This window comes from Pangasianodon hypophthalmus, chromosome 3, assembly GCF_027358585.1.
Source record: "Pangasianodon hypophthalmus isolate fPanHyp1 chromosome 3, fPanHyp1.pri, whole genome shotgun sequence".
NCBI lineage: Eukaryota > Metazoa > Chordata > Actinopteri > Siluriformes > Pangasiidae > Pangasianodon > Pangasianodon hypophthalmus.
Genome location: NC_069712.1, coordinates 13,005,807 through 13,028,095, shown reverse-complemented (window position 1 = coordinate 13,028,095; position 22,289 = coordinate 13,005,807). Strand labels below are relative to the sequence as shown.

The 22,289-nt window shown below is 37.5% G+C and overlaps 1 protein-coding gene and 3 non-coding genes across 4 annotated transcripts; 3 read left to right on the top strand and 1 right to left on the bottom strand.

Annotated features, from left to right (window-relative positions):
* The first annotated feature begins 2,539 nt into the window (after window positions 1-2,539).
* On the top strand, window positions 2,540-11,240 carry zgc:66472 (uncharacterized protein LOC327494 homolog). Its single transcript, XM_026945490.3, has 7 exons — window positions 2,540-2,679; window positions 3,307-3,612; window positions 5,123-5,225; window positions 7,785-9,089; window positions 9,233-9,300; window positions 9,580-9,623; window positions 9,798-11,240. Exons 2-7 carry the CDS (start codon window positions 3,316-3,318, stop codon window positions 9,895-9,897), a joined length of 1,917 nt encoding a protein of 638 aa, XP_026801291.3. The 5' UTR covers window positions 2,540-2,679; window positions 3,307-3,315; the 3' UTR covers window positions 9,898-11,240.
* Window positions 11,241-17,447: 6,207 nt separating this feature from the next.
* On the top strand, window positions 17,448-17,519 carry trnae-cuc (transfer RNA glutamic acid (anticodon CUC)). The gene has a single exon. It is a non-coding gene; the product is annotated as a tRNA-Glu (tRNA).
* A 254-nt stretch (window positions 17,520-17,773) lies between these two features.
* trnak-cuu (transfer RNA lysine (anticodon CUU)) lies at window positions 17,774-17,846 on the top strand. Its single transcript has one exon. It is a non-coding gene; the product is annotated as a tRNA-Lys (tRNA).
* A 739-nt stretch (window positions 17,847-18,585) lies between these two features.
* Window positions 18,586-18,658, bottom strand: trnat-ugu (transfer RNA threonine (anticodon UGU)). The gene has a single exon. It is a non-coding gene; the product is annotated as a tRNA-Thr (tRNA).
* Between the last annotated feature and the right edge of the window lie 3,631 nt (window positions 18,659-22,289).

Genomic DNA, 22,289 nt, shown 5'->3' with positions numbered 1-22,289 from the left:
GCATGGGTTGAGCAGGCTTATTTCAAAGTATGGTGCTATTAATGTGAGAATACTATAAAAAAACACAAATAATTTCCCCAACAGAAATTTTTACATCATATATATATTTTAAAAAATCTGTTTCCAAGTGGTAACTGAAGGAATATGTTACTGACTTGGTTTCCATGACTACCTGGTACCTTTGGTGGTTTGAAAAGAATAGGTTTGAGACAAGAATGGGAAACACTGACTCAACTGTGATGTGTTATTGCTGCAAGATATTGTGGTTGCAGCACCTCAGAAAACTTGCACACTGCTCTCTCAAGAGTTTCCTGAAAACATAAAGGGCACAAATACTGAAATAAGAGCTTTTTAACAACAATAAGGGCATCGAACGTTGGTTTAAATGCTATGATAAAGGAGATTTAAATAAAGGAGATTTAAATGGTCAGGCTTAACAGTGTTACCCAGTTTTTAAATTTGAGTTTGGTCAGATGAAAAAGAAAGGAATTTGAGATGATTGCATATTGTGGAATAATCTAATTAATCAGCTGTATCATGCTCAAAATTATTGAGTGCGGTATTATTTAAAAACACATAAGGGAAAAATTGGTGGAATCAATTTAATGTAGAATGTCAGACACAAACAGTACGGTGCATACAATGTTATATGTAAACATTATGTTCATATTATGCTGTGTTTGGCTTTGTATCACAGGTTTGCCTTGCCATAATTGCATCTCTTCAATTGCAGTAATTTACTTACTTTTATTATTAATTGTAAACCTTTTTTTCATAAAGATGTATTGTTCTGTTAAAAATTTTAAATTTGCATCATTATTGAAAACAGAAGTGAATAGCCACTGACATGGAGGTCCAAATTAACTGGTATTCTGAATACCATAGAGGAAAAATCTCCCATTAAATGCCATCTTTCTTTCAGCCAAAACACCTTATTTTTTAAACTTGATAGAAAGCAATAGGAACAATTTAAATTTAAGAGTATGTAAATTAATAAAATGATCAAGCCTTTTATGATTCTAAAATTCCTCCAGACTTTTAGTGATTGGTATATACAGTGTATACATATAAGTAGAAAAAAAAAAAGAAACCAGACAGGTTAAACTCTATTACATCTTCTGATGAGAAGATATAGTAGTCAGGAGCCTTCATAAGGCTTCAGGAGACTTTTGTAGACTGATGGTACTCTTGACCTTGTCTGCCCTGAGGTCTTTTGTTTTTGTAAGTCAATCTGGATAAGTGCATCTGCAAAATGCGATCTGCCATAAATGCAAATGTCATAATCTAGGAATATTTTGATTGGTTTAACACTATATACCATTATGTTTAACTGACATAAACGCAAGAATTAAAGACAAGGTTGATGGGGTGTGTTTTAGATCTTACATGATGGGCAATTACCAGTTTTTTTTGTTAATGGAGGTTCTTCTGAGCCTAAAAAGGTGCAATATATTATCCCACAAGGTTCTGTTCTAGACTCCTTATTGTTCTTCCTTTAAATCCAGCTCCAATTGGCAAACACATGGTTGGCTTTCACCTTTGCACTTATAAAATCCAATTATATTTATGAAAAAAATCTGCCAGATATAGAGTGCGCTGAAGACATAAGCTTGGATTAATAGAAATTGATAATAGCACTGATTTTGGGTACTATGTCTTTTCAAAATAAGGTTGTGGATTTAAACCCCTACAATTTGATACCTACAATACCACGAAAAGCTACATTTAAGGGTGTCAATATAACCTTGAATAATAACATTAAAAGCATATACAAAATTAAACACATGCTAGCCATACATGAAACTTCTTTAATAACCTTAATAACCTTGCTCTAAGTAAGATTCAGCTAATTCAGAAGGCAATAACCTACAAGCTGAGCAGGAAATAAATTTTAGAGCAGTCATACGCAAACTACACTTGTAGCAGTGTAGTTTGAGTTCAGCATTGACTTCAAATTCCTGTTCATGACATTTAAAGCTCCAAATAGTTTAGCATTTAGCATATCTGATTGACCTCTTGAAGCAGCATATCCCATCCTGACCACTTTGGCCAGCTGAGGCCTAATGTTTTTATTAATTAAAATTAAAGTAGAAGTAGCAGTATGTAATGTTTTTAATTTGAAGTGATTTAATGCCATTTCTGTGTTTGTGAAATGCTGGAAGTTGCGGTGTAGGGGCTCGTACTTCCTGAGTTTCCATTCATTTTGCCCTATTATATGTACATGAATAACATTCAGTGGCATTGACGAAAGACTTTATACATTCAACGTCGCTAACTGCTGCATTATTTCTAACTTCCACGTTATACATTTAGCTCTACTGTTCTGTGTTGCACGATCACATTTTTTTCTTCAGCTCTGCTTGGTCAAATTTGACCCCCGTAAAGTAAAAGAGACAAAATATCACACGTTCTTCTTAGTAGAAATAACTTTTTATTAATAATTATTAATAAATAATATATTATTAATACTTTAATAATAATTATTAAATAATAATAATCGTTAATACTCTCTCTTGGACTGCAATATTTCTCTACACGGAACCAAGTATGTAGTGTGTGTTTCTATCCGGATCCTTCACGAGTTGCACACAATACGCTTGAAAAATTCTTTAGCGGGCCAGGAAAACCACGACGGGATCGATCAATAAACGGCGCTTGTAGTTTATTTGTGTATTTGGGGTGAGTTATTTGCAAAATATTTTGTGTTTCCGTATGTGCAATACGAGGACTTCTCTCTTAAGTAGATAACAATAGATGTTAGATGTTGGCTGTTTTTCCTGATTAGAGAAGCATCTGTTTCGTAGCAAAATTAGCAGCCTCTGTTTTCCCTCCAGTGGCTGGCTTTTAAATAGCTCCCTTTGGGACATATGGCTCACTACAATGGGCGCAGACGTTCTTGTTTATGTCCCTCGGCAGTGCATATATATATATATATCGGAAAATGGAGAGGATTCGGACAGCTAGCTTGTAAATCGTTGTGGAAAAATAATGAGATGGCTTTTAGTAACCTAACATGAGTAACTCTGGCACTTTCTTTGCAAATGAAGCAACCCAACAAACACTTGCTATGCACAATTTGTCACTTTCTGCTCCATCCATTAATGCAAAGGGACCACCACTGACTGGATGATATTTGAGTAGTGGATAATTCTCAGCACATCAGTGACACTGATATGGTTACACACATTTTGTGTTGCATTGGTACAAGTCAACTCCTCAGTGTCACAGTGTATATACTGTATATTGCTTGTATATACTGTATATTGTATATTGCAATATATGTCTGTTGTTTTCTTTTTTCCACAGGAAGTTATCATGGAGGTGGAAGACCCTATATCTGCCAAATTTCGGACTATCGTTGAGGCACTCATGATAAAGACAACGTCAGAGATTGTGAAGGTTTTTGCTGACGTCATGTTGGAGACGAGAATGGAGATCTCTCGTAGCTGGAGGGAAATTGATGACCTGAAGCAGGAGTTGGAACAGAGAGAAAAGCAGCGAGCAGAGTCCAATTTCAGAAGTCAAATGACTCAAGTGACTTTCAAAACCGAAGAGGATGACGTGGTGGTGTCCCAGCAGAGTCCTGTGATTCTTGAAAGTACAGAAAGCAGGGTGAGCTACACACTGAATTGAATCTGTGAGGTTAAAGTATTCAACTTTAATTTTAAGGGTATATTGGTTAAACTATACAGGGCTTATATCTTTTTCATATATTGTCATGTTATTTCAGAGAGTTATAAAAGGCCAAATCTATAACCCTTAAAGGCTCTTTGGCAGTCCCTCTGGGGAAAACCTTGAGGGCTCTGTGTATACAGCAGCTTGTTTCCCTGTCAGAAAGGCTTTCAGACTAGAACCGTTTTCAGCTAAGAACTCATATCTGTACTCAGAGCCCCTTAAAGAACCTTCACCTACTGTAGGTGTTGCACAGTCTTTTCCACAAGACAAGGCCAGAGCAAAGCTACACATCAGAGGTGGTTGTCAGGACAATTTCTGAGATGTATGAGTGTAAGTAAAACACACTGATACTTATTCTTGCATCTCATGCAGTTCTCACATGTTGCATTAAAATTACACAGTTAGTTACTGGTTCTTTGTCAAAGCCTCAGTTGCCTAACTAGCCTTTTCTTGGAGGGTTTCATAAGTTGAGAAATTGTGAATATTTGGGATGGTGAATTTAAAGCCTTTTCACATATTTCAGGAAAGAATGAGTTTTGTGATGTAGGTTACTTATGGTGTGCTTGTTCCTTTTGTATGAAGAACATTTTTGCTCGGCTCTTTTCTTGAAAGATGGAGTGTGTAAATAGGCCATGCTGTTGGTGTAACTTTCACATGCCAGATTTTTACATTCAGTAATTTTGAAAGCCACTAAATATGTCGCACAAAAAATAAGCCACTTGCGATTTAAGCTCAAAATAGGTGTGATGCTGACTTCACAGCTGCATTACACCTGTCACACTCATAGAATCATACATTTTACTTGGAGTAGCAAAGCTTGCACAAATGTTTTAAAATGAAACAGGCTGTCTCTAGTTTGTAGCAGATCTGTGTTTGAGATTTCCCCATATGTCTTTTGATATGCTCTCTGGTCCAGACTGTTTTGAGCTGAATCATGTTCACAAATAACGTTAAAATAGAAACAAGGTGAGAAAATAACCTGGGAAATTGTCTTAAATGTGTTACGCTTTGGTTTAGCTGCAGCCTGCTGGAGGTTTTCTTTAACCTAGTGGCTGACTTGGAAATTAGCTATATTAATTGTAATGTAGTAATTGATGTGCTAATTTCTCATAGCTAATTTCTCATAGATACAAAACAATTATATCATTTTTCACTCTGAATGTACTTGGACGTTTTAATTTTATTTGTTAGATAATTTTAGTGATTACACAGTTGGGCATTAATGAAACAGCACAGCACTTGCTTTTAGTTTTCGTGCTACATTAGCAGACGGAAAGGTACTCGTGTGTATTTATTGCATTATTTAGTAGGGATGTTTGGAATCTTTATATTTTTTCAATTATTAAATCTTGACATTGTGTTGCAGTTCTAATTAGGTTTTAACCATAACAACCAATATGCGTCATGTGCCCTAAACTTTCTGTTAAAGTACTTTGTATTGTTGTAGGGTGAAGTGCAAATATCTGAAGATGCCACAGTTGAGGAAACGGACACCGGACAGAACAGCGTATCAGGTCTTGAACAAGCAGCTCCAGAAATTACAACACGGGGTAAAGCTTTAGTTTCCTTGCTACATTAAAATTGTACAATCAGATTAGATCTGTGATGTACAAATTGGATTGTTTCTGAAACTGATGTGAAAATGTCATCTTGTACATACACAAAGTGAAAAGAATGTGTACTAACTTTTCATTGTGGTCATGCACCACTACATATCTGTAATCTCTCTCTGTATATATAAATATCCATATTTACTGTATCATAGGTATTTTACAATTCAGTATCCAATATGTCTAGGACTGTTTCCATTTGCTTGAGTGGAGGTGTCAAAACATGTACACATTAAAGATGGGTTTTAAAAAAAAGTTGTGGGCACAAATGTCTTTGTGGTTAAATAGCTTAATATTACACTGAAAACCTTTTAATTGAAGCAAATTTATTCTAAGAAATTTATTCTTATTGGCATTTTTCCATTTATATTTACTTTAAGTTCAGCTGAGTATTTAGGAAGTATTAAGTGGTCATTGATGCCTTCTTGTTTAACAGGAGTATAAATTTGAGGTGGCAAAGAGACCAAATTGGTCATTCTTCAAAATGAGGAAGATTAGAGAATACACAAATGAAATGAGATAAAAGTGTGTTCGTATATAGCTACACGTAAAAATATCCATATCAACTGTTAGGTCAATAATTAAGAAGTTTAGCAAGCGGAGCTGTAATGAACCTGCCTGGAAGAGAATGTAAGTGTATTTTGCCCCCATGCACAGTGAGGAGGATGGTTAGAGAGGAAAACATTTCTCCAAGGATAACAAATGAAGAGTTGCAGAAGGTGGCTCTTTATTTATAAGATGCCACATCCATGCCAGTAAAGTAATTTGAAGCCATGCCAGGAAGCCTTTTAGTTCATCTATAGCCACAAACATAACTGCTAGACACTACAACTGGAACTGGGTTCTTTGACCAGAGGAGACAAAAATAGAATGTTTTGGCAGCAAACACTCCCATTGTTAATTATGACAGAGGATCTGTGCTCTTGTGGAGTTACTTTTCCTTCAGTTGCCCTGTGAACCCTGTTAAGAAAAACAGAATTATGGATTCAGTGAAGTAGCAGTAGATTTTAAAGGAGAATCTGGGTGACTCTGACAAGAAGCTTCAACTGGGTCATTGTTGGATCTTCCAGCAGGACAGTGATCCAATACATGCATCCAAATCCACACAGTGAGGCAATGGGGCAATATTTTCCCATTCTTTCTTCAAAAAACATTCTAGATCTGTCAAATTGTAAGGGCGTTTCCTGTGCACAGACCACTTCAGGTCACCCCACAGATTTTTAGTTGGATTCATGTCTGGGCTCTGGCTAGGTCATTCAGAAACATTCAACTTCTTTTGGTTAAGCCATTCCTTTGTTGAATTGGATGTATGCTTTGGGTCGTCGTCATACTGAAAGGTGGAATTCCTTTAGCTTACAAGCAGACAACGGAATGTATTACACTAAAATTGGCTGGTATTTGTAGCTATTCATGATTCCCTCCACCTTGATAAACCTTCAGTTCTGGCTGAAGAAAAGCAGCCCTAAAGCATGATGCTGCCACCACCATTCTTCACAGTGGGTATGGTGTTCTTTTGTTGGTGTGTTTTTTTTTGTTGTTTTTTTTTTTTGCACCAAACACACCTTTTGGAATTATTGAATTATTTTACCTTTTGGAATTGGTCCTGTCAGACCATAACACATTTTGCCACATGGTTTGGGGTGATTTAGTTGGGCTTGGATGTTTTTTGTGAGAAAGGGCTTCCGTCTAGAAACCCTACCCATAGCCCAGACATGGGAAGAATACGAGAGATTGTTGTCACATGCAGAGAGTAGTCAGTACTTGTCAGGTATTCCTGCAGCTCCTTTAATGTTGCTGTAGGTCTCTTGGCAGCCTCCCTTATAAGTTTTTGTCTTGTCCTTTTGTAAAATTTGGAGGGACGTCCCGTTCTTGATGATGTCACTGTGGTGCTCCATTTTCTCCACTTGTTGATGATGGCCTTCACGGTGTTCCATGGTACATCTAATGTATTGGAAATTTTTTTGTATCCCTGTTCTGATCAATTCCTTTCGACAGTGAGACCCTGTACAGGATTTTTTATAGCTCTTTGTAGACCATGGCTTCAGCAGTCAGATGAATCCAAGAAGATAAGAAAAGAAAATCTTACAGAAACAGCTGACCTTTTATTCGGGATTAATCAGAATAATTTAATTGATGACAGCTGTATGATGATTACTATGATAATTATATAATTATATTGAAAATATAAAAGGGGGTGCACATTTATGCAACAAGCTTATTGTATCTTTTTTTTTATTTTTCCCTAAAATATTTCTGGTTGTTTTTCACTTAATTTTTATATGTTGTAATTTCATATTGAGGGTGAGAAAAGTTCTGACATGATTTATCTTCTTAAATTTTTTTTCATCACAAAACCTTGCCATTTTAACAAGGGTGTGTAGACTTCTTATATCCACTGTTTGTATAAAATATCTGACTAGATATTGCCTAAAAAATTTGTTTGTCTATTGGATAATACAGCTGTTTTTTTCTTTGCATTTTTTTTTTTTTTTTTTACAGAAACATCTGTCCCAGAGGCTCAGGTGACTCAGTTAGAAGTTAGACATAAAAGAGGTCGTCCATCTACATCCCATACAGTCTCAAAGCATCAAACATCTGTCCCAGAGGCCCAGGTGACTCAGTTAGAGGGTAGACATAAAAGAGGTCGTCCATCTACATCTCATACAGTCTCAGCGCATCAAACCTCTGCCAGAGAGACCAAAGTGCTGCCAAACTCTCCAATCCAAGCCCTTTCAGTGGCCAGCCCCCAGAAACCATCCTCTAGCACAGACAGTCTAATTCTGAGTAATAGGTCACAGGGAAAGAGGGCAGTGGTGTCAAAGAAAAAATACATGCAAAAAAGAAATACTGCCACACAAAGCAACAGTGTAACACACACACTCCGTGACAGGCACCTCCTGAGTAGCCAGAAACCTTGTCTGTGCTGCACTTCAGGCCAATGCCCAGAGCAACAACACAAGCTGAAAAAGAATTCACCAGTGGCTTCATGTGGGTACACCTGCACTGACTGTGGGACAAAGTTTCAGGAAAGGACAGAGTTTAAGAGCCACAAGTGCTTCAGCAAGCCTAAGTGCAACAGGTGTGGACAGACGTTCACCAGTCTGAGGACCCTGGCCAGTCACAATCGGCGTGTACCCCCTGCATTGAAGAAGCCATTCCCATATAAATGCTACCTCTGTGATCACATGTTTGCTACTCGGTGTGGCTGGAACATACACAAGCGGATCCATGCCCATGGTCATGTTTCTGAGATTGGTCAGCAAGATATCCCCAGCCCCTCCCATTCATTTCCAGTGCCTAAAGAACTAAAGGCCAAGGTGGAGGTTCGCTTGGAGAGAATTTCAGAGGCTCAGCTGGAAGCTGCATTATTTCCTAAAGGTTCGTTGTTGCTAGATGATAAAAACAGTGTGAGCTCTGTGGGGCCATCCAAGAACCTGTCCTCAGTCGTGGAACCCACACCATTTACAGGGAGCTCTAATAAACCATCTACAGGCACAACCAGGAATGCATCCATGTTAAATAAGGAATCTGTATCTAACAGCTATACAGAACTTGTCATGGAATGCCAGGCTTCCAGTTCAGGGACTGAATCAAGTGAAAGTTTTAGGCAGTCAGATGATGGGACAGAAGATTCAGTTTTTCCAACTGCCGCTAGCAAAAACCAGCCAGCAGAAAAGTGGACCCAGTCAAAGTCATTGATTGCACGTAGAGTTGATAGTGTGGAGTGTGATGAAGGTTCATCCAGTGCAAGTGAAGACTTACCAAAAGGATTAAATTCACTTTCACGTAAACGGAAGATGTCAGGTAAACTTTTTGCATTTTAAATAGATTTAGACTGAGTGGTTCAATATTGACCTGGCATTACAAAATATGAGCTAATCTTTGTAAAGCTGTAATTCTCAAAGTTTTAATGGTTAGAAAGTTCTCAGTATCATCTTTTTTTCCAGATTGCAATCATGACATGTACAATGGTGTGTTTCCTGTTGAGAAAATTCTTAGATGGAGAAATACAAAGGTGAGTCACATTAAAGAAAATTAATGGAGATAATTCAATCCTAAAAATCCATATTGCACAATATTTTTATAAGGCACTGTTTTTGTTGGTTAAAGTAATGATCCTAAAACTGAATATGACAGAGCATTGAATATACTCCGAGTTACACATTTTTATGGAAATAGTTTTCTGTTTGTCTCTCCATAAAGCATTTCTCACAGCAAACCGTAAACTGTAGTTTATGTGAAATAATGTGGGCTTGTTTTCATGGTTCCCTTTTCTGTTCTTTAAAATAAAAAGGGTCGAAATGAAGTCAGAATCAAGTGGATGCCTTGCTCATTATGGTAAGATGATCTGTATATGATCTGTAATGCTATTAAAGACTAAGCTGTACATATCAAGTTAGTTGACTTGATGAACCAGTACTATGTTGCATAAAATCTGTTTCCACCATCTTATCAGCTAATTAGCCTAGTTTTTTTTTGTTGTTTGTTTTTTTTTTTTTTTTTGTCTTTCAGTGGGGCAAAATGGAAAAACACATGGGAGCCAGCAGAAAGCTTTATCTCTTATAAAGATGGCAAAAATGAAGAAACTGGAAACATATACAAACAGAATTAAAAAGTGTGGTGACATTTAATGTTTGGGCTCACTGTACAAATGGCATATGGCTTAGGAACTGAGAATGTTGGTCGATTTACTGATTTTAGATTGAGTTCTGTGCTTTGTGTTTGGGCACACAAAAGGCAAGAACTGGATTCTAGAGTAGTAGTACCATGGGGTGTATTATTCTACTGACATGGTACTGCATGAATGCTACCGCATGCTCTGGTGTTGAAACCCTTTCCAGTACTTTTTAGCAAAATCACTGGTCTTATGTTTGCTAATTTCTGTAAACAGATATATGATGCTGTGAGAACAGCTTGTCCGACATGTATGTAAAACAGTAATTAATTAAAGATAGAATACATGATTAAGATTAAATTATTTTAGGGATTCTGGCATATTAAATGAAATTGTATACAAAGCAAACAGCAAATGAGTCAGGTCTTAAGACATTTTGAATTGCTGCACAGAATCCTGGAACTATACTGCATATTTAATAATCTGTGCTTTTCTACTCACGTAGAAGTTTTATAATCTAATGTGCAACACCCTTAAGTAAAGATTTTGATTAATTGCAAGCATACAGGCCACGAGATCCACATGTTCTGTTCCTTTCAGTTCATTTGTTGGTTTACTGCAGCACATGAAAGTTGGTTTGGTTCCTTTGTGGTAAGAATCTAGTTTTGTTAATCATCATTTTTTATTGCTTGATAAACTATAGGCTGCATCACCTAATAAAAGGCTTTTGTGTTTAAGAGCATTTCTGAATTCAACTATAAAGATAGCAATATTAAACATGGTTGTACAGTCAATGATGTCCTCAGCATTGACTTTGTTTGAGATTATGAATTTGTTATTTTTGTGGTACTTGGGAAAGCATTGCATTACATGGTTTTATTGTGTACATTGCTTTGGGTGACTGGTTTAGTATTAAATATTTAATGCTATTACTGTTCATCATAAGGTACTTGATATCCTCTATGAATTCAGAGTAATACATGTTTGTGTTTTAAAATGTTGAATAGTAAGTGATCAGTATTCCCAAAATTCACGTGTAGAAACATCCTGTTTTGTCCTTTTAAATTTTAAGAGCATTTTGATCAGCTGATCGAGCTAATGGCAGTGCTTATGTGTAGCTCCACCTTAGTGAAAAATATAAAAATATATTTATATACATTTCTGACTGTTCAGCTGTTTGTTTTTTTTTTTTTCACGTCAATTTTTTAAAATGTGTATCCTTTTTTTAATTGCTTGGTTTTTAATTTTTATTTTTTTTTATTTTTAGCATATTATCTAAAAAATCTTTGCTGATGACTCCAGGTTGCTGCAAAAATAAATGGAATGTCAGTTTGAAAGTTGCTCTGTGGTCTAGTCTAATATGTTATTGTTCAATATCTTCGACTTTGTGAAACTGAGCAAGCATATCCTGTAGCACATGTTCATGTTATGGAAACTATAAAATGTATCTTCACTCTTCATTTTATGGAAAATAGTGCCTCTCTTCTGTGATGTAAATTTTGCTCTGAATTTTGTGAAGTGGTTGCGTATGTCTTTGTAGCTATGTCTTCATTACTGCCTGTGGTACTTCAGTTGATGCTTGGCAAAATGTTAACAAATTGCCATGTTTATAGGGCACTAGTGTGGGAGAATGCATGATTAAAATAAAGTTCCAAATTCAAATTGGAAGCCTGTCTCCCATTGCTTCTGAGGTTCAATGTTTCGATGAAGAAGACTGCCAGATACATGTTCTCGACCAAGTTTTTTTTTTTTTTTTTTAAGGATCGGTGTTAGTTCTTTTTTTTTTTTTTTTTTTTCCCAGTTTCAGTTCTTTTTTTTTTTTTTTTTTTTTTTTTTTTTCTCCCAAAATATATAAATGGTTTCATAAATACCCATCTCCTACATGCGGTTTCATTACAAGGAACGGATTCATTAATAATATTAATAAACAGCCACTGATTTTGAAATATTTAAAACTGAAAGCTGAAGCACCAATAAAAAAGCAAATTGTAAGAAAAGCACATTTCATTCATGTGGACTATGTAATCTGGATTGTCTATGGTCTGGTTTAGTTTGTTATGTCTTGGCTTCCTGTTTAGTTGGAGATATGACGGTGAGAATCATGTGTTGTGCTTACCACAAAAAAACTCTGAACAATTCTGTTGAGTGAATTTCCAGCAAGGGACACTTTATAAATGTGAAAATAACATATATGTAATCATCATCTGACCGTGTGTCCTATTTTTTTTTACCACACTTTCCTGTGGGCGAGTAAAAAATTTCTCTCTTCTTCTCTGGGCTATTGGTAAACCCAATACTACTGCCTGAAATTCAAAATTCTGTAACTTGGTTTGGCACAACTTACTGCCTTAAGGCATTATTTTTAATGCCTTAAGGCAGTAAGAAAACACTGATTTGTCACTTCATGTCGGAAACCCACTTGATTTTTAACATTTTCTTAGAAAGATGAAGGAAGGTACCATTAAAGTCAATTTATTATAACTGCTAGTTTAATCAGTTTTTTTTCTGTGTTTGTGAACATGTACAAATAGTTGTCTAAGCATCAGAGGTTTAAAAAAATGCAGGTAAAGGACTGAGGGGGCGGGTAGTCGCTAAAGCACTTCCGTTTATACGAAGCAGTCTGGAAATTTCTCAGAAATGAAACAAGTGATGACAACTTGCAAACACAATGCTTTTGTCTTGGGTACTGACATTAACAGGTAAGTTTAATACATTAAAACCATTAAAGTCTATTGGTAATCAGGTTGACTGTAAACATAAATGATGTGGTAGTAAATAATACAAATTGGAGTATAAACATGGACTCAAATATATATTTTTTTCACTAGTGGCCCTTGTATTGCCATTGAAGGCTTTGGGCACAATAGAACGAAAATGGGTTAAACTTGGAGAACCAGTCGTCTTGAAGTGTAACATTTCTTTGCATCATGAAATTTTCTGGCTGAGAGTGAGCATTATGGAAAAACCAAGGCTACTGATGGTTGCACGCCTAAAAAATGATGGAGGCTTAACAGAAGTTCTGAATTACAACAGCACTCATTTTGAGGGTTGCCTGGTGGACAAGTTTTTTGGACTGAGAATTTTCAGTGTCTTGAACAACGATCTTGGCTCATACTACTGTGGAATTGTAGAAGGAAAACACATGGAGTTTGAAGATGGAGTGCACATATATGGTAATATAACTTTAGAAAAGTGGCATGGTTTCTATTTTATTTAATATCTATTTTTTGTGTCATCTTTTATCTTTATCTTTTCAGGAGACATAAGAAATGAAAGTGTCTCAAATTGTAAAGAAGGTAACAACACTATTATTATACAGTATACTATATAAATTAGCTAAATTCATAGTGTACACATGTAATACTATGACATGAAGAGCCTTTGTTAAGCTGAACCAGGCCAATGAAGTTACCATCAGCAAGCCATGTTGACAATGGATGTAAAAACATTTTTACTTTTAGTGGTTAAAAATAAGTTCTACTATAGAAACATATTTTGAACACGAAGAACTGCATCAGGAAATTTCTTTGCCAAGTTGATCCACAACAACAACAAATAATTTATCAAACATCTGTTATTTAGGAAAACCTCTTGTGCCAGTTTTGATACACAGACTTAGTAATGACCTCATTTTAATTTTTCACAGCCTTTCCCCCTCTTCCTCCAGTGGCTGGAGAAAGACAGCTCTTATACCCAATGTTTGCAGCAGCTCTGGGTGTTGGACTGCTAGTAATGCTTCTGGTGGTTTTTATCGTACATATGATGGCCTACCGGAAAATGCACTGAAGAGAGCGTACAAAAAGAATATTTCTGAAAACACAGAGTCACACATTATAAGTCATTGTTATATGCTTGGTGAGTAAACCACATAAATTATTTGGCCAGTATTACTAAATTAAAAATAAATTTTATAAAATTAAAGCTGTGGTTACAGATCCATTTGAACTGATGATGAACAACTTGCTTTTTTATTCATTTCCTGCCTTTTTCCTGTGTTTGTGTTGCATGATCTATTTCTGACTCACCTACAAAATGTAATATTTATTGTTTTTCACTATAACATAGCAGTGGCTGGAATTAAAGCTTGATATGTTCCTGCTTATATTGCCTCACAGGTCTTATTGGAGATCTGACAATTGTAAGACTTTTCATTTATTATTCAATTACAAGAAGGAAATGTTATTAAAAAGCTGTGACATTTCAGTACAAAGAACCTCCATTTGTGTACTGTCTTAAATCCTATTGTGGTCATGATTAGTAATGTTAAGTCAAAGTTATAACAAACTTAGGAAACTTTCTTCAAAGATTAATGAATTGATTCATTATTTCAGTCTTGGAGTGAGCATCCAAGGCAAGCTAAATCTATTTGCAACAAGACAAATGATTAAAAAAAGACCAAGCCATTTTCTCCTTTCTGGTACTCCATACAATATTCCTAGATACTACTTAATAGGCATGTTTTAATGACAAAAAAATGCTGATGACTTTCAACTCTCGCCTCTGAGCCATCCAATTACTGATTTAATTTCTGAAATACTGCTTTGCAGATGCATTGCAAAATAAGCTTTAATATGACAACAGTGGTTAAAATGTTGTCTTTTTTATACTTTATTCTCATTTACCTGCTGTACCTATCAGAGAAAACACCAAGTGAACAAACTGAAGTTTTAAAAAAAAATGTTAAAGTGGTAGTTACCATGATTCACCAATATTTGCACTACAGTTAATGCTTAATACAAATTATTTTGGTGGAACAGATGTCATTTAGCACTGAAAGTTTGGCAGAGCTGAATTCATGTAGGCTAAATATTATACAGGGCAACAAATGAGCAATCTTTGCAATTGTGCTAACTTGGACATAAGGTAAAGCTATACATTAGCATTGGCACTAAGAGAAATGAGTCAATATGTTTATTCAAGGATGCTGGACCCCAGTTCATGTTTAAAACAGCAGCTTTATCTAAACTACAATGTAGGAATGGCAAGATGAAGGCCAGATTACTGTTCAGATGAAAGAGGAACAACAACACAAAGTGTCAGTTTCCCAGACAGGGATTAAGCCTAGTATTAGATTAAATGCCCTTTTAAACTGAACTAATTCTAAATCGCTTTCTAAGTCAGGAATAGAAACAGGCTTAGATTTAGCACAGTGGATTTAACTGATCCAACAAGTCAAAGATTTATGTCAATCCAGGACTAAATGAGTGTTTAAATTAAACCTCTAAGAAGGCAGGTTCAACTTCAGTTTATTGCTGTTTGGCAAAAGAGAGACATTGATTGTTTGGACTATGTCAGTGTAGACCACAGGTTCTCTACCCAGGTCCTGCAGTAAGCCCTGTCCTGCACATTTTAATGTTTTGTCTGTTCTAACACATCCACTTCAACTCAGTTAGGGCTGGTAATTATCTGATTAATTGAAGTAGGTGTATTAGAGCGGAAAACACTAAAAGTGCAGGACAGGAGTACTCCAGAACCAGGGTTGGTAATCTGTGGTGTAGACCAATGGGCACCATAGAGACAAATTGTCATAGACACAAGTGACCCTTTACATGATTTACATGACAATTTTTGAAACTATATTTGTATCTGTAAACTAAAGAATCCATACCAGCTTGTCTTGAAGGGATCATATAACTATAAGACTTCAGAAGAAGAATGTTTCTGGCATGCCACTGCATATATATTTAGTGGCCAATTTATTAGGAACACCTGTACCCCTGCTAATTCATACAATCTTCCAGTCAGCCAAACAAGTAGCAGCAGCACAGTGCATGAAATCATGTACATACAAGTCAAGAGCTTGAGTTACAAAAACATCCAGTGAGCAGCAGTTCTGTGGCTGGAAATTGGGGTCTACTCCTGTCAGCCAAGAATCCAAGCATCCAAGGCAAGCCAAGTCTATTTACACTAAGACAAATGATAAACAAAAACAAGGCATTTTCACCTTTTTGGTACTCCATACAGTATTCCTAGATACTACTTAATAGGCATGTTTTAATGACAAAAAAAAGTTGAGTGGCAGTTCTGTGGGCGGAAATTGGGGTCTACTCCCAAGAACAGGAATCTGAGGCTACAATGGGCACAGAGTCACTGAAAACTGGACAGCTGAAGACTGGAAAAACAGTGCCTGGGCAACTGTTCAGTTTTGGTGAGCCTGTGCCCACTGTAGCCTCAGATTCCTGTTCTTGGCTTACAGGAGTGGAACCTGATGTGGTCTTCTGCTGTTGTAGCCCATGCGCCCTCAAGGTTTGACATATTGTGCATTCTGAGATGCTTTTCTGCTCACGACGGTTGTAAATAGTTGTTATTTAAGGTACCATAGTCTTCTTTTCAGCTTGAAACAGTCTGGCCATTCTCCTCTGGACTCTCTCATCAAAAAGGTGTTTTGACCCATAGAACTGAATGTTTTTTGTTTTTCACGCCTCGTCAAAGCCACTAAGATCACATTTCCCCCCAATTCTGATGTTTGATGTGAACCTTAACTGAAGCTCTTGAACTGATTTTATGCATTCTGGTTGATTAGATAACTGAATAAATGAATGAATGTGCAAGTGTATAGGTGTTCCTGAAAAAGTGGCCGGCGACTGTTTGTGGAGACACTGAACCTGCTAGTGATTGGTTCAGTTGGTTAGGTTCTGGTTTACTGATTTTCCGTGTTTGTGCAAGCATACAGCGATGAAGAAAGTGGAAAAGTGGTGCTGAGAAACCGTCAGGAAGAATAAAAAAGAACTTTACTGCCAGAAGCAGCAAAAAATACATTAACTTTTCACTTTTAAATCGTGATGGAGAGAGCAGCGTTGAGAAAGCAGATAGCCTAGCTAGGATAGCTAAATAAAGCCAACTAATCACAGGCGTTCTTTTATATCGGTCTTTATTTAGAACTTTTTGTGCTAAAATCCCAATTTCCGTTGTTTTGTCTGGCTGGTGAAGGATGACTAGCTAGCGAAAGTATGACTAGCTAGTCTTGGTATGACGGTTATTTAACAGTACAGTGAACAGCCGCCATGTCCCTCCCTGCGGCCTGTAGGCTGCACAGGGCCCCGAGAATGTTGATGAGTGCTTCATGTTTTCAGAGCTGGTGCACTTAACTTTCTGAAAAGCGAGCATCAGTGCTACAAGGCCAAAACTAACCCGAGCCCTGCATTAACGCTTAGCAGCGGGAAACGATGCTTATACCAATGAAGGGTCTAGCAGAATAGGAACTGTGCAGTAGTGTCACCCTATTGCAATACTACTGAATACATTTATATCACTTTGGATAAACGCAGAGTGACACTTTATAGCAACCGATGCGTACCGTTAATTTCTGAGAACATGCAAAGGGGTCGCTCCAAACATGATACGTGCGGCATTTATCTTGCGTATACAAAGTTAAAAGCAAGTATAGTTCAGCTAACTGCACACTACATTCATCTAACACCCATGTTTGTGGAGGGTGAGTTTGTGTTGGAAATTGTACTTCTATCACATATCTTTACTGCTCCAATTTGTAATTGCGACTTATGTAGTAGTAATTGTTGTTTTGTAGTGGTTTAGTACGAATTGTGTCCCTGGTGGTCTAGTGGTTAGGATTCGGCGCTCTCACCGCCGCGGCCCGGGTTCGATTCCCGGTCAGGGAACAGCGCATTTTTATGTTGCACTCAAACATGACTGTGGTATAAGTGCTATTTCGTTGCCTATTTAAAGATAAAAATGTCTCTACAATCAGGTAGATTGTACTTATTCTCGGCGTGCAAGTTGTGCTGACTCGAGCAATAAATCCGCTTACACATTTCAGTTCTTTCCATTACATTACCGCGCCATCTTCCGTCTCGCGTCTTGTGTAGAGTACAAGTGTAATGCGCTTATACGCACACATCGTGCGCTTGTCCCAGCCCGGCTAGCTCAGTCGGTAGAGCATGAGACTCTTAATCTCAGGGTCGTGGGTTCGAGCCCCACGTTGGGCGATAGCGTTTTCTTAATCCTTTCCGTATGCGAATGTAGTGCAATTCAAGAATCGCCAATTTAGACGTGCAAGCCTAAGACACTGCTGTTGAGAGATTGTCTCCGTCTATCTTAGCATGACTCTATTTATAAAGGATGAAAAGTACATGTTTTGGGTGAGTTTTAGAAGCAGTGTGGACGTCGTCTCGAGCGTGTTGTTGAATTGGTAGGGAATAAGGCGACGAGGCGGGCCGTAATAGAATTGATTATTGTCGAATAACACGATATTTAATGCTGTGGAATGTGGACAAAACTAGTCAGTCGTTCTTACAAATAGCGTTACTATATTCACGTGCATTTTTTCTTTGTTACAAAGGAAAACATCTGTTTATTGTTAGACTTTAATTATGTGAACGTCCACCAGATTCATTACGATAGACGTAATAGATTATAAACCTACTGTCAGAGCCAGTCGACAATTCAACAGAGCTGTGGTATGAGGTTTTAAATATGCATACATAGTCATCCTTGTTTTCAGACATTTAATTCAGAGTATTCAGTGATAATGCTGGGTGAACCTTCTTTCATGCAAAAACACTTAAAAAAAAACTAATTTACATTTGCTGCAATATGTTGCATTAGGTGTGTTAAAGACGTTCCCGTAAAACAACCAAAGCATCCAAGATATTTGGATACCAATATGTGAAACACATTTTTCTATTTTCGTGATCAGATATATGATACATAACGAAAAGCGAAGTCAGGCCCCAGCGAGATTTGAACTCGCGACCCCTGGTTTACAAGACCAGTGCTCTAACCCCTGAGCTATGGAGCCGTGATGTCGCCGGCGACAGTAAGCCCTAATGACAGTAACATTAGACGAATTTAGACGAAATGGTGCATAATAAGTTAAAATCTTTGTACATCTCACGATGTATCTCACGATGTACAAAGTGTCACCAGTTTCATTAATTAATTCAACAGAATTCTAATTCACGCCAAAACATTTTACATTACTGTAATCGCGCTAACAAGGAGGTTGTTTTTAGGCCACTGGCGCCATCTAGTGGTGATTATAGTTTATAGTTCCAACGTTACCTACTGGCCATTTAATCACCATTTATGTAACATTAACAGGGAATCACCTCTCTGTCAACAAAACAATCGCTTGACGTCTGTTTAGGAAATCACCTCTAGAATGAACAGGTTTAATCTAACACTAGTGAGTTTGTAAATGTACGGATTAAACATTTCACTGATGGAACAAAAAATATCTCCTTCCCACTTACTGAAGCACACTATTCTGTAGTGCCCTACAAAACCTTCTGTCTGTACTCCAGGTATGGCAGATATATAGTACACTGCTAGATGGCGCCATACGCTTAGTGGTCAGTTAACTAAGTACAGCTGCCTTGCATGCACCATTTTTGACCATTTTACCATTTTATCAGAAACACGTACATACATGTACATACATTTTCACATAGTTCCTCACCGTGGTCCAACTACTAATAAATTAGACTGTATTTATTGGATGTTAACACGAGTTTGTTTTTTCCAAGAAAATAAATTAACCACAGTAAAACCTGTAAAAATATTAATCAAAACTATTTTGTCCATCACTAACATAGCATTGATGGCACATTGCCTCTTCACAGCTCCAGAGTTTCCTTGTATCCGTGTGGGTTTCCGGTGGGTTCTTCGGTTTCCTCCCAGCTCCCAAAAACATGCCAGTAGGTAGATTTTTTCTCCATCTTGCACCTGCGATTGGCTACGGCTTCACCGTGTCCCTGACCAGGATAAAGCATTTACTGCATATGAATGAATTACTAACATAGTTAGTGGGCCTACTAACTATTTTAGCTAAGTCGCAGAACACAAGTGGGCCCCCTGCAAAAACATGAACCGTGTAAATAACCGTGGGCTTAATGTCATTCGTTCATCTTCAGCAACTGCTTTATCGTGGTCAGAATCACAGTGGATTCTGGATCTGTAGCCTATAGCCAGAACACTGGCCACAAGGTGAGAATATACCCTGGAAGGGACGCCAGTCTATCACAGGGCACCACGCACATAAGCATTCACACATAGGGCAGTTTAGAGTTGGGAGGTGGGAGGAAACCGGAGAACCCACGCTGACATGAGAAGAATACGCACAGAAACTCCACACAGACAGCAACTCAGGATTGAACTAGGGATCGAACTGGGGAGCTTCCTGGAGTTTTGAAGCCGTAATGCAACTCACTACACCCCTCATCAAAAAAAGGCCTCGCTTTGCTCTCAAAACAGCTTCAATTCTTTGTGGCATGGATTCCACAAGATTTTGGGAACATTCCTTTGAGATTCTGGTCCGTGCTGACATGATTGCATCACACAATTCCTGCAGATTTTTCAGGTGCACTTTCATGGTGCAATTCTCCCATTCTACTATAGCCCAAAGGTGTTCTACAGGATTCAGATCCCGAGACTGGGAAGGCCACTGAAGAACACTGAACTCATTGTCATGTTCACGAAACCAGTTTGAGATGACTTTTTCTTTGTGACATGGTGCATGCTGGAAATAGCTATTAGAGGATGGGCAAATTGTGACAATGGAGGGATGCACATGGTCAGCAACAATACTCAAATAGGCTATGGCATTCAGGTGATGACTGATTGGTATTAATGGGCCCAAAGTGTGCCAAGGAAACATTCCTCACACCATTACACCACCTCCACCAGCCTGAACTGTTGACACAAGGCCGGTTGGGTCCATGGATTCATGCTGTTGGTGCCAAGTTCTGACCCTACCATCTGTGTGCCTCAGCAGAAATCAAGATTTATCAGGGCAGGCTACATTTTTTCAGTCTCCAAGTGTCCAGTTTTGGAGAGCCTGTGCCCACTGCAGCCTCCGCTTTCTGTTCATGGCTGACAGAAGTGGAACCCGATGTGGTCTTCTGCTGTTGGAGCCCATCTGCTTCAAGGTTTGATCGAGGTGTTGTGCATTCTGAGATGCTTTTCTGCTCACCACAATTGTACAGAGTGGTTATGTGAGTAACTGTAGCCTTTCTGTCAGCTCGAAGCAGTCTGGCTTTTCTCCACTGATCTCTCATCAACAAGGCGTTTCTGTCTGCAGAACTGCCCCTCACTGGATGTTTTTCTTTATTGCACCTTTCTGAGTAAACTATAAAGACTGTTGTGCGTGAAAATCACAGGACATCAGCAATTATAGAAATACTCAAACCAGCCAGTCTGGTACCAACAATCATGCCATGGTGAAAATCACAGAGATCACATTTTGTCCACATTCTGATGGTTGATGTGAACAATACCCGAAGCTGCTGGCCCGTATCTGCATTATTTTATGCATTGCACTGCTGCCACCTGATTGGCTGGTTAGATAATTGCATGAATGAGTAGGTATGTTCCTAATAAAGTGCTCAGTGAGTGTATATGAACAACCCTGTTAACTAGAGGTGTAACGATCTGATGATTTAGATTGATGCATCAGTTTAAAAGGCAACAATTGAAATGAATCAATGCAACAATCGTTAATTCGATTATTACCAATTTTAATTCATTATTAATTAACCGTTATCCACATAACATGCTGTGCATTCTAGGAAATATAGTCATAAAACATACATTTTACTTTAATTTACATTTTACATTATTTTAGTTTTTATTTTAGAATTACAATTGATAAAATGCACCTCCCACTATAGTTTTATTAAAGATTAGTAGAGATGTGCTAAAGTTTAACATAAACACAGCTACATGCTAATGTTGGATAAAAACTACAACTCTCATTTTTTTTAGCTAGGCTGTGTATGAACATGAATCAGAAGTTGTTTTCCTGTCCTCTCAGATTTGTCAGAGTTTGCGGGTACTAATTCATCCTCTAATCTTGTGGCGATTGCTTACTAACACTACAAACTGGGCTCTATTTTAAATGGAAAATGTTAATTTAGTGTGTTGTTAACAAATCTGACCCAGACACCAATCTATACAATGAGGGTCAGCATTCCAAGTGGATTTAACCATTAAAAAAGCACTTTTTTTAAATTCAAGGGTATTTTTTTTTCATTGCTGGGTTGAGAGCAGTTCGAAAACAAAAAAAAAATATCCAACTAACAGCAATTCTGTTGTCAGAAGCAGACACTGGGCTAGGGGATGATTAACACAAACTGTGCATAGACAAAAAATACACAGGGTGAACTAACAAGGTAGTTGTGTCTAATAAAATGGTCATTATACACTATTTAAGGAAGTCCAGCAAAGGTGTTGCACCTGATGTATGTGTTCCGTCACAACACACACTACCATGACTGTATCACTGTTCTGCTGAGAATGGTCAACCACTCACACAATATCTGGCCATGTGGTGGTTCCTTTACAATGATGGATAGGGTGGAGGTTGACAGACTAATGGTGTACAATACAGATGGCTACAGTCAGTAACTGTATGTTTACAAATTGTACCTTTA